This window comes from Pseudorca crassidens, chromosome 12 (genome assembly GCF_039906515.1).
Source record: "Pseudorca crassidens isolate mPseCra1 chromosome 12, mPseCra1.hap1, whole genome shotgun sequence".
Taxonomy (NCBI): domain Eukaryota; kingdom Metazoa; phylum Chordata; class Mammalia; order Artiodactyla; family Delphinidae; genus Pseudorca; species Pseudorca crassidens.
This window is the reverse complement of record NC_090307.1, coordinates 91001411-91017465: the sequence shown is the minus strand read 5'-3', so window position 1 is coordinate 91017465 and position 16055 is coordinate 91001411. Positions and strand designations below refer to the sequence as shown.

General features: G+C 48.5%; 1 protein-coding gene across 3 annotated transcripts in view; it reads right to left on the bottom strand.

Moving 5' to 3' along the window:
* The window catches only part of SFSWAP (splicing factor SWAP), an 82602-nt gene continuing 66547 nt past the window's right edge, over positions 1–16055 (bottom strand). For 2 of the 3 annotated variants that reach the window (XM_067701244.1, XM_067701245.1), the window contains 4 exons: positions 11766–11891; positions 2072–2227; positions 675–747; positions 1–301 (listed from right to left, as the gene is read on the bottom strand). In XM_067701244.1, the coding sequence (XP_067557345.1) occupies positions 236–301; positions 675–747; positions 2072–2227; positions 11766–11891 (421 nt within the window). In that variant the 3' untranslated portion in view covers positions 1–235. Of the gene's footprint in view, positions 302–674; positions 748–2071; positions 2228–11765; positions 11892–13175; positions 13311–16055 lie in introns of all 3 variants that reach the window. The other variant, XM_067701246.1, reaches the window with a different exon arrangement.

Sequence of the window (16055 nt, the reverse complement as noted above, 5' to 3'; positions counted from 1 at the left end):
AAAGGTGTTTTCTTCCCATTTTATTTGATAATACATTTTCACAGAAACAGGATATTATTTACAAATATACAGGTAAGAGACTGCTGGTCAAAAATCTTAAACCTAAAATGTCATCAAAAATTAATTTACAAAACCCGCCAACCGTCCAGGAGCCCCAGCGGGATGTCTGTGCAGGACGGGGCTCTCTGCTCTGCCAGCTCCTGGGGCCCCAGGCCCAGTCGCCCACGGCCGAATCTCAGGAGGCACTGGTCTGCATGTTTTTGGAAGCTGCGAGCATCGCTCTTACTTTGGCCATGAGGTCCTGTGCGAGGAGAAGAGGGCATCCCTGAGGGCTCCCGCTAAGTCTCAGGAAGGGGACGCTCCACACAGGGAAGTAGCTCGTGAATGTGTTAACGGGTGAAGACAGAGGAAACTGGGGGCAACGTGCTGGGTGGCTGGGGACACACCCAGGCAGGCTCAGGGCCCAGGAGGAGACGCTCAGGCCTGGCCGGGAAGGAGGAGACGGGGCTGACCGGAAAGGGGGGCCCAGGGACCAGCTGCCCTGGGCAACGCTGACACCACCGCCTCCAGAGGACCAGCTGGGACCCCCGTCAGGACCCACAAGATAAGGGGACAGGGAGTGGAAACCAGCCCCCTTAGAAGAAGATGGGAAGAAAGAGACCCTCCCGCCTTACCTGAGTGATTTTGCTCTGCACGGAAGAAACAATTGCTGAGGAGATCTGACCGTCTTTTTCCTGAGAAACTCCCCTAACGCAAGTAAACAGAGAGGTCAGAGGCTTAAAAAATACTTTAAGAAGGCATTTTGTTTTACTTGTTTCCAGTATCCTTAAAAAAGAAATCAACATTATAAATATATTTCACTTTTATGTTTTATGTAACACGTTTGAAATATTTCATAAAATGCAACATTACTCAAAGATATAGGGCTTCCCCGGTGGCGCAGTGGTTGAGAGTCCGCCTGCCGATGCAGGGGACGCGGGTTCGTGCCCCGGTCTGGGAAGATCCCACATGCCGCGGAGCGGGTGGGCCCGTGAGCCATGGCCGCTGAGCCTGCGCGTCCGGAGCCTGTGCTCCACAACGGGAGAGGCCACAGCAGTGAGAGGCCCGCGTACCGCAAATAAAAAAAAAAAAAAAAAAAAAAAGATGAAGAAAAGGACAAAAGCACAGAAAGCGGGCGCCACACTCCCAGAGCCTGACCACAACCCGAGTGGGCGCCTCTGGTGCATCGTGAGGACTTTCGGGGCCGTGGACACGACACACAAGTGGTGGTCGGGGCCTGTACTGAGTCACGTTTTACCTTTGAAGAAGCTGCACCTTAGATTCTGACCCACCTCAAGTGAGCTGTGGCCTCTGCTACTCACCCACCAGCATCGGAGCACCGTAACGCACACTTGCGGAAGCAGGGGGTTTACAGGCGCGATGGAGGACCTGATCCCCTGCCCCCGACCCCCGCCCAGGCTCTGGGTGGGTGGGTGTGGGCGGGCGGCTTTTCAAAACAGGACTAGGTCTGGCAAATATCCCCCGACAACCACGGGCAGCCAGGCAACGGGGGTCACCTGCGCTGGCACGGGGAGACCGCGGGACGATCAGCGTGGACGCCGACATCCCCACAGCCTGCGTGGTCAGGAAGTGATGGGTTCACCCCTGCCCGCTTGGGTTGAGAGGGAGCGATGGGTGGGTGGGGGTCCTGGGCCCCTGTCACCGCGGAGTCCAGTGCCCGACCCCCTCCTTTGGTCACACTGGGCTCCCCAGCTCCCACGCCATACGGCCCACGTGAGCACAAGGCACTACCGGCAGGGAGCCTGGAGAGACACTGGTTTGGGAACCGGCCGCTGGCACACTACGCGGCCGCCCCACACCCACTCGTAGGGTTCCCCCTGCCCAAGCGCGGGGCGGGTGGCCCGGGGCGGCCTCTGGACCCACCCCTCCGTGTGCGCCCTCTACTCATCTGGAGCCCGAGTGACACCCGGAGGGGGTGGGGCGCAGGGCCTGGGGCCGGGGGTCTGCCAGCCCGCCCCTTCTCAGTGCCCCCCCCCCCGCCCCCGTGGCCCAGAGGTCAGGGCGGGGTTACCTGGAGCGCTCCTGGCTGGAGCCCCGACTCTCCACAGGAGAGATGCTGGCCGAGTGCCGGCGCGCGGCCTGCTTGCTCGGGGAGGCTGGCTGCGAGCCGGCCTTGGACTTGGTCCGCGACCGCGAGCGCCGCTTCTTCTTCTTCTCGTGGGGGCTTCTGGAAGGAAAGCGGTTTTAGACAAAGGCACAGCGCGGGCTCTGAAGGAGCTCTGGGTGCTCTCCACGGGACAATTCAGCAATTTCACCCACCCTTCTATACACATTGACTCCTTTTCAAAACCACACACATTTAATTAACTTGAAACGGATGGATATAACAAAATAAAAGTCGTGCAGAAGTAAAACGTGGACCACCTTCTCGCCAGAAGTCCTGCAGTCAGATGCCTGTGGGTTTAAAACACCATCAGCACTTTATCTGCATTTAAAATAACCCAAGATAAGTAACCAAGCGCTGTTTGTACTGCTTGTTCATTTACGCTGACTTCATGGGAATTTCCAACCAGAAGTGGAAAATCATCAAAACCCAGCACTGCGAGCACAGACGCTAGGCGTGTCCTTGTGGCCTGAGGCTGACGGCCCCCGGGGCCACCCGCTCTCCCACCGCCCTCGCGGTCGCGCCTCGCTGCCCGCGTCCTCGCGTCCTCCGAGTCGCCAAGGCCCGTGACTCCACGTCAGAAACGACCCCCAGCCCCTCCCCACTCCAGCCCCGCAGCCCGCACTCTGCCTGGGCCCAGCGCCTCCCGCCCAGAGGCAGCTCTCACTCCACTCCACGCCCTGCCCTGTGACCCCCCCTCCCCACGGCCCTGAAACACAGCAAGAAAGAGGGTATGTGTAGGTGGTGGAAGCGCTGCGGTGCAGGCCCCTGTCCGCTTCTCCTGAGACCACGGTTGCCCGCCCTTCAGAACCCGCCGGCGCCTGGGCTGCAGGCCGCCCTCCTGCTGGGACCATCTCCTGGAAAGTCTCTGCAGGCACAGGTCACCGCTGGTTTCATCAGCCCCCGTCTCAGTTTGTCGCTCCCCGCTTCCTCCCGGGCTGCGACTTGCTGCAAAGCACTAGAGGGTGGATCCCTGGCCGTGGGCAGCTGGGCGACAGGACGGGAACTGGACCTCGGGAGACATTGCCCGATGCCCACGCCCTCGTCCTCGGAGCGCGGTCGGAGGGTGGGCGACGGGCTTCTGGTGCTGTCACTTCCCTGCGTGCCGTCACTGCTCTAAACACGGACGTCCCGGGTCACCGCCTGCACAGCTCACACTCCTCCTGGTTCCTCGGGACTCAGGTGGCTCACAGGCCCTTCCCAACCTGGAGACACCCCGGGGCCTGTCTACACGCACACCCACCCCACTCGTCGGGGCACCTCCCTGGGGCGGCTCCCGCGGACCCCTGGTGCAGGAGGCTGCTGGCCAGCGAAGCAAGCTGACCGTCCCGCCGGGCAGGGCGTGGCTTTCTGGCTCTGTCTCAACAACAAGGACCTGGCCCTGGGTGGTGGCAGCTGGGCAACTTCAGTTCAGCTGTGGGAAGTGTCCCTGGTGCGCTGGCCTACGTGCAGGACAGGAGCAAGAGAAGTGGTCCACAAAGAAGAGGCTGTTCCCGGTGCAGGGTACACAGAAGCGGGAAGTGCACACCACAGGCCTACTTCCTACACTGCAGACGTTTTGTGACTTTTTGTCACATGGCTAGGATTTCAAAAGCAGCAGCAAATAAAACAATAAATATTTAGGAGCACGTGGCATATGTCCCGAATGATTTCAGCCCCAAATCCGGCTAAGTTCCTACGGCTGCCTACGTGAATTAATTAAAGGTAGGTGAGCAATCCTGAACTGTAGGTCACGTTCAATTTCACTACAACTCGATCTCATGACAAAACTTTCTAAGCGTTCGCTTAAGGAATTAACTCATCTTTTTGCTTTTTAAATTGAGGTGTGCTTTATATCCAGAGAAATGCAAAGGTCTGAAGTGCTATTTGCTGAGTTTTGGCAGACATGGTGAAACCCAGACCCGTCACGACTAGGAAAACTCTACCATCCAGAAGGTTCTTCCACTGATGCTCTCAGGCATCTGCATCCCCTGCCCCACCATCCCAGATACCCACTGCTCTGATTTCTACCACATAAATGGAAACTCAGATAAACCGGATCACACAGTGCTAGTCCTCTGTGACTGGCTTCTTCCGCTCAAGCAGTCTGACTCTGAGATTCCTCACGAGGGGGTTCTTTTCGCGGCCGGGTAGTGTTACACCGTATGAATCTGCCATCACTGGTCTTTTCGCGGCCGGGTAGCGTTACACCGTATGAATCTGCCATCACTGGTTGAGGCTCTCCTCTGTTAACAGACATTTGGGCTGTTTCCGGTTTCTAGCAATTACAAGTCAAGTTGCGTCTGTGGTCAGATGTTTATGGCGAGTAAACACCTGGGACTGGCACGGTCAGGCCATGGAGCAGTGTATGTTTAACACTGTAGGAACCCGCCAAACTGTTTCCCAAGCGTTTCAACACTTAGTAATGTCCGTCTGCTTGTTTCCAGCCATTCTTGTCAGTGTAAAGAGCGCCTCACCGTGGTTTTAACCTGCATTTTCCCTGACAGGTGACTAAGGAAGCTGAGCACATTTTCATATGCTACCTTCACTGGCTATTTAAATATATTCTGTTTTTCCACCAAGGTATTTGTGGTTTATTTATCAAGAGAAAACTATTCCTTAGCCCAGATATGCATAGTTCATAGTTTCGAAACACAAGCATGTGACAAACTCCTGTGGAACTCAACCCAAAGAAATCCTTTCCATTCCAAAATAACTTTGCACTCTAAGAGATACCGGCCTTCCGCATCTCCTCAAAATCTCTTATGGAACCGTAACTTCTGTAGACATCTGCATGTGCCTTCTTTCTTGGTTCAACCACAGCAAGCTTACAGACAGCTGCGACACCCGGGGACACAACGAACGCTCCAGCAGTAGGAAAGTGCAGGCGCTTGGCCAGGAGGCTGCCCCGCTGAGGCCTCCTTACGGGACGCGAAGCTCCTCTCTTCCACAGCTCAGTGACAACAGCCTTCCAGGCCGATGGAGAAATGGACCTGAAATACATTGTTATGAAATGTCTTTCAAGCCCTCTGCCCCTCTTCTAACTGGGCTGCCTTTTTGGAGCTGACATAGGCCTCTGTCAGAGATGCACATTGCAAATCTCTCTCCCCGTCTGGGGCCTGCCGATGCACTTTCTTAACTGTCCCTTTTGAATGAAGTTTTTAATTTCAATGAAGTCAAATTTATGATTTTTTTCTCTTATGGTGGCATTTTCTACATCCTCAGGAATCTCTGCCACCTCATAAATGTATTCTCCTTGTTTTCTTCAAAAACAGAATGGTTCTAGTTTTCATGTTTAGGTCTGTGATCCATCTTGAGTTAAGCTTGGTATTCGGGGTACAGGTCACTTTTCTTCCATTCTGATGTCCAGTTGTTCAATCAAGTTTTGCTGAAAAACGACTTTTCCTCCCTGCACTGTTTCGGCTCTTCACCCTTTTAAGGTGTGCAGCGCACGCCGTCTGACTCCTGTGGCTCTCTTAAGTCCTGAATTGGTATGAGAGTCTCCAACTTAGCTTTCAAGGTTGTTCTGACTGCCAGTCAGCGTGCCGAGGGCACAAGAAGCCGAGGGCGGTTCTGATTGGGACCGTATTGGGCCTACAGATCCTTTTGTGGAGAAGAGCCATCTGAACGACACTGAGCCTTCCAGTCCATGAATATGGACTTTCTCTCCATTTATTTAGGTTTCTCCTAAACATCTTCTCTGAACTGTTTTGTGATTTTCAGTGTAGAGAGATCTTATACACATTTCCTTACATTTATCCGTAAGTAGTTTGTTTTTTTGATACTGTTCCAATTAGTATTCTTTTTAACTTCATTTTTCGGTTGTTCTAGGCTAGTATACAGAAATAAACTTAGAGGTTCCTTAATAAGAAGACACACTTTTACGCTCTCCTTTGAAATCTTTAGGGCTTCTATTTCTTTTTTCTTGCCTTACTGTCGAGGCTATGAATTCTATTACAGAGCAGACACCTTGGCCTTGTCTCTGATCTCAGGGGGAAGGCACCAGCAGGTGTGATGCTAGCTGTAGGCTTTGCAAAGATGTCCTTTGGGAATTCTCTGGTGGTCCAGTGATTAGGACTCCACACTTCCACTGCTGAGGGCCCGGGTTCAATCGCTGGTTGGGGAACTAAGATCCCACAAGCCACAGGGTGTGGCCAGAAAAAAAAATAAAGATGCCCTTTACCAGATGGAGAAAATTTCCTTCTATTCCTGCTTTGCCAAGTTTTTTTTTTCCCCTTTTCTCTTTTTAATGAACAGGTGATGAATTGTGTCAAATATTTTTTCTGCATCTATTGAGATGTCATATGATTTTCTTCACTTATTCTGTCAATACTGTGAATTACAATGACTGGTTTTTGAATGTTAAAGAACCTTGCATTTCTGAGACAAACCCCATTTGGTCCTGATGTATTTTATCCTTTTAATTAATTGCTAGACTCAAATCAGCTAACACTTTGTTAAGGATTTTTGCACTTATTTTCCTGAGAGTATTAGTTTATGAATAAACACATGCGTGTACACACACATCCACCCCCCCCAACAAAACACACCACGCTCCACACCACACAGATGTGCACACGCTGTCCGTCTGCTTTAGGATGGTCTCATGCGGTGAACTGGGAAGTGTTCTCTCTTCTACTTCCTTTGAAGTGTCTATAAAATTGGTTATCCCCTTTTTCTTGAACGTTTGTTAGACTCTACCGATAAAAGTCATCTGGGCCTGGAGTTTTGTGGAAAGGTTTTAAATTATAAATTCAGTTTATTTAGCAGATGTGGAGCTACTTAGATTTTCCATTTCTTCTGCTGTCCATTTGGTAGTTTGTTTCTTTCAAGGAATTTGTCCATTTCACCTATGCTGTTAAATTAACCGGAATGAGATTTATTTTCTTATTATCCTTTTAATGTCTATAGGGTCTTTCATTCTTGATCAATCTAAAAAAAGATTTATCATTTTTAAAATTATTTTCAAAGAACCATCATTTGCTTTTACTGTTTTCCTCTGTGAGTCTGTTTTCTATTTTGTTGATTTCTGACCTTACTTTTATTATTTCCTTGCCTCTATTTACTTTGAGATTAATTTGTTCCTGTTTTTCTAGCTTAAGACAGAAGATTGGGTTTTAGACCTTTCTTTTTTTTTTCTAATAGAAACACTTAAAGCTACTAACTTCCTTCTGAGTACAGCTGCAGAAGGAGTATGTTACATTTTCATTATCATTCATTTCAACATATTTTCTACTTTCTCTTGTGATTTCTTCTTTGACCTATGGGTAATTTAAAATGTGTTAACTTCCAAGTATTTGGGGACTTTCCAGATACCTTTCTACAGATTTTTATGTGTAAGAAGACATACTCTGTATCATCTGAGTCTTTTGGAATGTGCTGGGACTAATTCAGTGTTACAGGGAACAATTTAGCCTGCTGACTGACCCACGTGCATGTCACGAGAGTGTGCATGCTTCACTGCTGGTGGTAGTGTTTAGCTGGTCAACAGTGCTGTTCATATTTGCTGCATCTGTAGTGTTCTACTGCCTGCCTTTCCCTTTAGTTCTGTCAGTTTTGTTTCAAGTATTTTAAAGCTCTTTTATTCAATGCACACATTTAAAACATTATGTCCTCATGAAGAGCTGGCCCCTTCATCATTATGAAACTGCCTTCTTTATCTCTAGCACCACTTTTTCAAGTCTGCATGGTCTCCTGTTAATACGGCCACACCACCTTTCTTCTTATTAGCACTGTACGGTATCTTTTAGATCTTAACCTATTTGTATATTTAAAGTATCTCTTATAAGCAGCTTAGTATTAAGTTTTGCTTTTTAATGCAGTCTAAAATCTCTGCTTTTTAACTAGAGTTTTTAGTCTGCTTACATTTAATGTAATTATTTGTATGGATGGTGTTAACAATCTTCTTGTTTTCTAGCTGTCCATTTGTTCTTTTTCCTCCTCTTCCCCACTTTTCTGCTTTCTTTTGCATTAATAAAGCATTTTTATGGTTCTCTTTAACAGTCTCTATTGGATTTTTAACCTTTTTATTTTTAGTGGTTGCTCTAGAGAATTATGATATGCATCTTTCAATTGTCATAATCTACACTGAATTAATAACACTTCATGTATGATACAAGAACCACAGAACAGCAGCATATTCCCATTCACTCACTCAACAAGCGTTTGCTGATGTGCTCGGTGAACGCTGAGCTGTAGGGATTCAATGCTAAACCCTGCCCCCCACCCTAACCAATCACATACTATTTATTGTCATAAAGTAACCGGGACTTCCTGTTGGAGTGTACTGTAATATGATTTGGCTAAACATTTTCATGAATTTTACTTTTAAAAATATTCACTCTGCCCAGATCTGGATCTCCAAACGCTAAAAGGAACCAGGATTCCTAGGAGAAACAGCTGACCCCAGGTCTGGGGCAGGGAAAGCACAAGCTAAGCCTGGAATATCCTGGGCCAAAAGTGACAAAGTACTCAAAGAACAATGGGGCCAAATGTGAGACAATGTTACCATCAAATAGAATATAATGGCAACGGACTGTTGCACAACAAATAAAAAACAAATCCCCAAACCCAAAGTCCACAGTGATACTAAAACAAAGGGGGGTGTTTAGAGAAGAAATGAGGAGAAAGCTGCTGGCCACAGGACACTCACATTGTTCCAGTGCCACCCCACAGATGACTTGTTAGTTCAAAGAGGAAAAGGTATGATTACACAGCAGACACAACCTTAACCAAGTGATCAAACTCAGTGTCACTGGCAAAGGGACAAAGGGACACTTGTGTGCCTCCTGGTGTGATGCAATGGGAAGTTACACAACATCACTATAGAGTATTCTTGCTAAAAATACTTAACATGAACACAGCCAAAAGGACACAGTAAGACAAATCCAGAGTGTGGGACCTTCAATGATACAGGTGACCTGGGCTTGTCAAAGTCATGAAATATACACTCACAGGAGGGCATGAGGGAGGGAGGAAGAGGAGGAGAGAGAAAGGAAAGCAAATGTGGCAAAACGTTAACACTGAATCACACTACAAGTTACATGCAGATGGGTGTTTTTAAGTAGTAAGTTAAAAACTTTCTAGTAAGTTAAAAGTTTTTCAAAAATAGAAGTCAGGGGCTTCCCTGGTGGCACAGTGGTTAAGAATCCGCCTGCCAATGCAGGGGATGTGGGTTTGAGCCCTGGTCCAGGAAGGTCCCACATGCTGTGGAGCAACTAAGCCCGTGTGCCCCAACTACTGAGCCTGAGCTCTAGAGCCTGCGAGCCACAGCTACTGAGCCTGCACTCTAGAGCCCGTGCTCCGCAAAAAGAGAGGCCACCGCAGTGAGAAGCCCACACACTGCAACAAAGAGCAGCCCCCACTTGCCACAACTAGAGAAAGCCCGTGCGCAGCAATGAAGAACCAACGCAGTCAAAAATAATAAATTAATTTAAAAAAATGTTAAGTTAAAAAAAAATAAAATAGAAAAAAAGTCAGTGAAAGAAGCACTCGGTGATCAGCCTGTAGAAATAATCCTTCAAATCTGGCAGGAGGCACTTCCCCTCAGTTGGGGTGACCTGACGGGATTAAAGTGACCCTGACTTGGTGGACGGATTAGTCACCTGCTGCCACACTGAAGCAGAGACCCCGAAGCTACTCCGAGTAGAAGGTTGAGGGGACAGCCTGATTGCTGGGTAACAAAACGCGCCTGCTAACAGAACATATTCCTGGCCTACAGAAACTCTGGGTTTATAACCAAGCCCAGGAAATCGACCAGTAATCGTGCACATGTTCACCTCTACTGGGTTCCTCCTGAGTCCACCACTGTCCACGACCCCTGAGTCAGGTCACAGGCTTGATCCCATCTATCAGGGCAGGGTAGCTAGCTAGGCCCTGCAGTAAGTTGAGTCTTAACTTCTTTTATCTGACTTACTGAAGTTCTGATGATAGCACAAGCTCTGATGAATCCTAATATAATCACCGTCTTCTCTAGTGATAGCTCTTTTAATGCAAAGGTTAATTTGAGGGCAAAGCAAGAACTCTTCTGTTAGGAGAGATCTTCGGCTCCAAGGAATTAATTTTAGACCATGCCCTTTACATATACCAAGGGTGACGATAAATTTCAAATGTCAATTACTTGCATAAGGAATAAAATTTAAAATGGACTTCAATTTTCATCATTTTATCCTGCAACAGTCACGTATGCTTAGCGTGGGAGTTCCAAGGCACAAAATGAAATTTATAAACAGACGGAGTGAGTCTGTACATGAAGCCTTCACTGAAATATATCAGTTTTACAGCTCCTTTCCTGATTTTTCTGTTTTAAGAAAGAGATGACATTTTATCATTTAATGGAACTATTGCGTAACTAGCCAGACTGCAGGAACGTTTTTCAGTTAGAAATGCCTTTCAGAACTGCTCCTGCATGTACACATGTAGCTGATTCCCTTTGCTATACAGCAGAAACTAACACAACATTGTAAAGCAACTACACTCCAATAAAGATGTTAAAAAAAAAAAAGTAACTGCTCCTGTTGAGGATGTCTGCTGATGGAGGGGCGTCTCTGAGGCAGGTTTGGGTGATGGCTGGGTTCATTTGTCCAAGAATGGTGGACACCTGCAATGCAGATTTGTCCTCTGGAAGACCTGGAAGGTTCTGGAACCCCGGGTGTCCTGACACTCAGCAGCATGGCATCATGAAGTCTGAGACTACGATGGGCAACAATGGCGTCTTGCCCTTTTCTGGGTGCCTTGGTCACCGGGCCAGCAATGCTCCTTGTCTACCTACCAGAGCCGGGGCCTGCCTTAACTCCAGTGCAGGGACACAAAAAATGGGACGCCCTCATTTTCAGAGAGAATGGAAATACAGAAGCCAAGTGACAAAAAGCATTCAGGTGGCATCACCCAGGCTGGACGGGGCGATCCCCAGACGGCGCCCCTCAGCTGAGAGGGACACGCCCCCTGGCCCACCGGACACGCTCCTGGCTTGGGCCCTGTGTCTCCTCAAGGCAGTGGTGGTGCCAGGGCCTCTGGTGGCAAAGGTCAGCCCCGGAGCGCTCTTCCTGGGAGCGGGGGCAGGGGCCCTGGCTTGCTGGGCGTCCAAGGCCCAGACTGGGGGAGATGGCGACATGGGAACCAGCCTCCCTCACTCTCCTCAACTAGACAGGTCTCTCCTAGAGGTCAAGGGGCCAGAGGACGGGCCCTCTCCCTGCTCTCAGACCCCACGAGGACCCTGCGGCACTCTCCTGGGAGCTGCAGCCGAGGCGTGGCCACATGGGCAGCAGGAGGGATCCACCTGAAATCTGAACTTCAGATTCTCCTTGTCGGTCGCCCCTCCACTCCTTTCCCTGCTCAACACGTGAAGGGTAAGGAGCTGCGTGTGGGGGTCTAGGGGCAGCTAGGCTTGGGGGAAATGTGACCCCAAGAGCTCCCAGCAGGGCCAACCACCTGCAAAGACAGACGTGTTCCAGCACAGGCAAGCACCCTCTGCTTCTGAGCTCCAGAGCAGTGAGAACGCTGCCAGGATGACTCGGGATCGGCCAAAGCAGCTGCTCCCCGGCTCCGGACAGCTCTGTGCCGGAGACGTGGGAGCCCCACCTTCCAGCGCAGGTCCCGTGTCTGCGAAAGCTCCGCCGCCTACCTGGACCGGGTCCGCTTCCTGCTGACTCCAGGGCTGTTACTCATTCGGTAGGCAGTGGGGACACTCCTGTCCTCCCGCCGTCTCTCGGGGGAGTGTGCTCGTCTCCGAGGGGACCGGGACCGGGACCTGGCAGAGGAAAGCAGGCATTTCAGTCCTGTGTGGGGTGGGCAGGGGAGCACCTCCACTGCTGAGACGGAGGCCAGCCCTGGCCTGAGCCCGTGGGGCGTGGTGGGTCCCTGCCTGTCCTTTCAAGGCCCACCCCCAGCCTCCCTACTCTGCTGACCCGGAACTGGATCCAGGCTCGGAGGCAGAACGCTCATCACACCAATGCTAAGCTTTTAAGTGGGGCCCAACTCGTGCTGAGGCTGGAGCCGTGGGCTGCTGGTGCGGACAGCCAGCAGGAGCCAGCTCCCGCCCACTGGGTCCCTGCAGTTCCTGGCGGACGCAGGCCCGCTGCTGCTCTTCCTTTCTCTTGCCTTTGCCCATCTGGTCTCCCTAAAACACGTTCAGCTCACTGGTATTGCTGTCAAAATTAGGTAAGCAAAGGCAACAAGGTCCAAGTGAGCTGTTTCCACTTGTTCTGAACACTGGCAAGAGGAAGAAAATGACACGTGATGAAGTTCGAGGACCCCCTGGAAACCTCTCTTGTTTGCACTCATCTTATGGCCTCTCAGCATGAGGAACAGGCTGCAGGCCCGCTGGCAGGAAGCCTGAACCTTCAATCCAATTCGGACCATGCCGTTCCCATGAAAGTTCTGGCTAAACCATTTGTTTATGAGATGTCTAATATTTTTTCTTCCCTTTCCTGTGCCTGGAAGAGGACTATTCTATTCGTGCAGTGCCGTGACCCACACACGGCAACCGTGCCCCAGACAGCAGCACGCAGAACTCCAACTCGAGACCCTCACCCACGGGGTCACGGTCCTAACGGACGGCCCTTTAACAATGGGTTTAGGACTCTTATTTTAGCTTTTTGTCCATTCAGTGAAATTACTGTTTTGGGGAGACCTGAAACAAGCAGAAATCTGGGGCGGGGGGGGGAATTTCTTTCCGTTCTGTTTCTATGACAACCCACTCAAAAAAACGATACACAGAAGAGGTTTTGATTTTGTCATCTAAAGAAGTTCTACACGGAATCATTTTAAGTCACAGTAAAACCCCCAACAACGCACACCGTTGTTGCAAAGATCAGCTTGTATCACATTCCACCCTCTGTGTCACAGGGGGAACGCTGAGTCACTCCTGAAAAACACCGCAGCCACGGAATGACCTGCTCCGGGAGAAACGCGCCTCGGCCCTGGGGCTCCTCTGACACAACTGCTTTTCAGCTTATACAACGGTTGTGATTTTTGTTTCCAGAGCTGTCCTAAGATTTAAGTAACGATTACAAAGGTGAGGTCAGTCAGACACCTTGACATTTTACCGGGCTTTCCCTCAAAAGAGCTCCAGGAGTCAAATCTGTTCGTGGTGGAGGCTGCCCGATAAATGCCTCGCTGTGCTGCCCCCACTGCCGAGCTGCCCTGACAAGGCTCCGGGCTCAGCACCCTGGGAGGCCGTGGGTCTGTGGCACGGAGGCACACACTTAACGTTCAGAATGACACGTGCTGGGCTGCGCGGTGCTAGAGCCCCGAAAAAAGCTCTGCTCAATCAAAGCCATAGCGCCTACGAAATGCTTAAACACAGGCTTCTATGATAAGCTCAATAATCAGGAAAATAAATGAGTTTTTACTGTCTGCAAATCCCTAACTTTGACATACAATACCACTTTGCAGTGGCCACTGGTGCCTTCTTTGAAGTGAGGTGCCTGTTACCAGTAGATTCCAAGTTACCCGGGAAAAGCCCATCTCAGAACGGAGGGCCACGAGCTACACCAGATGACGCTTAGGTTTTATTTTAATTAAAGAAGCTCCAATGCTTTTATTCTGTTAAGTAGGGTCTGAATATTGCTACCATGGCACAGTGCAAGGAACAGGAAGTCCATTTTGTAAGTAAATCATCTGTATAACGTGACCGGAGAACTTCTCATAAAGAAAATGAAATAGTCTGAATTAAAAATTTTCAAGCATGATGCAACTCAGATTTTTTTTCTTAAATGATCATAATGGTTTGCTTTCAAAGAGGTCATAAGGAGACTTCTCATCTGAATGACAGCGATATTTATAAACAGCTTCTTTCCACCAGTGTTTAACCATTTCAGGAACCCACTTCCTCCATTCCTGTTACTTCACTACTCACAGGCCCTCACGGAACTGAACAAGCAGCAAGGATCTGGTACCAACCAGGCTGGGGTCCTGGCGGCAAGGATCTGGTACCAACCACGCTGAACAAGCAAGAGGCTCCCGGTTTTAGTTCTTCTCAAGCTTGAACTGTGGACCCGACTTCACCCGCAAACCCTTCCTCCCCTCCTGCGGGGACAGCTTCTCCCCGCAGCACTGTTACCAACACGGTGGCCACGGCTCTGCCTGGGGTTACGACTCACTTCCTGGACACCAGCACGTGAACCGGCGCCTGGGGGAACGTCAAGCACCCCATCCTCCTTTAAGGGCCTGGATCAGGAGATTAAACCAACCACCCTCACCGGTTTGCTACGCAGTTTTATCAGGGGGAGAACGTAAGGAATTACAAATTTCAAACTAAAATACGACCACAATTTTGCCCGCCTGAGTTCTTTTTGAACATTAAATAGAGCACTTGCAAAAGTCACATTAACCCCCAGCTCCCAGGCCCCTCCCCGAGTGAAAGCCCTGAGGGAGCCTGACCTCTGGAAGCCACACGGGGGGCCCCTGGCCCTCCTCCACATAGAGCACCTCACACCGCGGGGCTGCAGAGTTCCACCCAGAATCCCCCCAACCTCAGAACAAGCGAAACCAACCCCCCACCAACTAACCAACTACACGACGCTGCAGGCGATCTCATCAAAAGCCTTACAAACAAGCTGAATTTCAAGCTTTAGTCTCATCGAGCTTTGTTTTAAAATACCTACACTGTTACAAGTGGATTTTAATTTTAGGCAGTGAATTGCATGAGTACATCTTCATCCATTAAGGTATAAAACCTAATGTGATATAAAAGCAGAAAACAACAGAGAAAGAAGTCTTATACTTTAATCAGTGTTGATTTAAAAGACACCAAATACTGTCTTTCGGTAATCACTGTGCTTTCTGAGAAGCAAAAGACTGATTTCCAAAACTAAAAATTTTTCTATGACAAATTCACCTTTGGAGAGCCAGAGTCATCTATAATTTAGACATATTTGATAAATGGGACTTCAACCATACGAGCATTAACATATTAACATAAAAATTACTTATGACATAAAAGCTTTTTAATCTCAACTTTCTACATTTTATACAGGATTTCAGTAATTTAATATACAAGAGAAAATATATTTCAACTGTAATATCCTACAACAAGTAGAAAGAAATATTAACAAAAGTCATTTTACTTGGAGCTGACAGTAGTCTTTTTAAAACAATTAAGTTGTGTCAGGCCCAAGAAACAAGTCTTATATATCCTATGCAGACATTATGTCTGTCATGGGTTAGTCTATCTGGAAAGACAGATAGTTAAAAAGAAAATTATGACAGTATCATTAGCAGCTGGTTAAAATTTAAATTTCTTTTTTTTATACTTCAAACAATTCATATCACCAAGAATACCAACCTCTTTCATTTTATAAGTTTATTTTATAAATCCAGTTGGATCCCTAGAAATTATTAGTGTGAGCCTGGATTAAGAAAGCAGGTCTGTAACCAGCTTAAGAAAAAAGGCAGTATTATCAAATAAAACTCACTCTTCTCAGAAATAAGAGCTGAAGCAGGATTCTACCTGGTGAAGGTGACTTATCCGACTTATGTCCCCAGGGCCCAGAGACCCACCACAAGACAGCTGGTCTCTCCTCCGTACCTCCGATCAGAGACCTGCAACCCGCCTCTGGGCCCTGAGCTCAGAGGTGGTCTGATTTCAAGGAGCGTCACTGCCACATATAAGCTGTCAAGGCAAATACTCCTGGACAAACACTTTGAAGGTTTGGTTTTATAATATTTTTTTAAAAATATTTTATAATAAAGTTGCACTCTGCCTTGACATTTTATCTAAACTGCAAAATCAAACATCTGACTTATTTAGTGAACTTAAGTCAGCTGATTTAACTAAAAGTTAACTGATTAACTAAAAGTATCACACAGATACTACTGAGATTTAAAAAAATGTTTGGGAGTTATGAAAATACTCAGCTCTTTTTACAAACATTTTAACTATAGGTCAAATTAAGGTAAAATTGATGGTTTG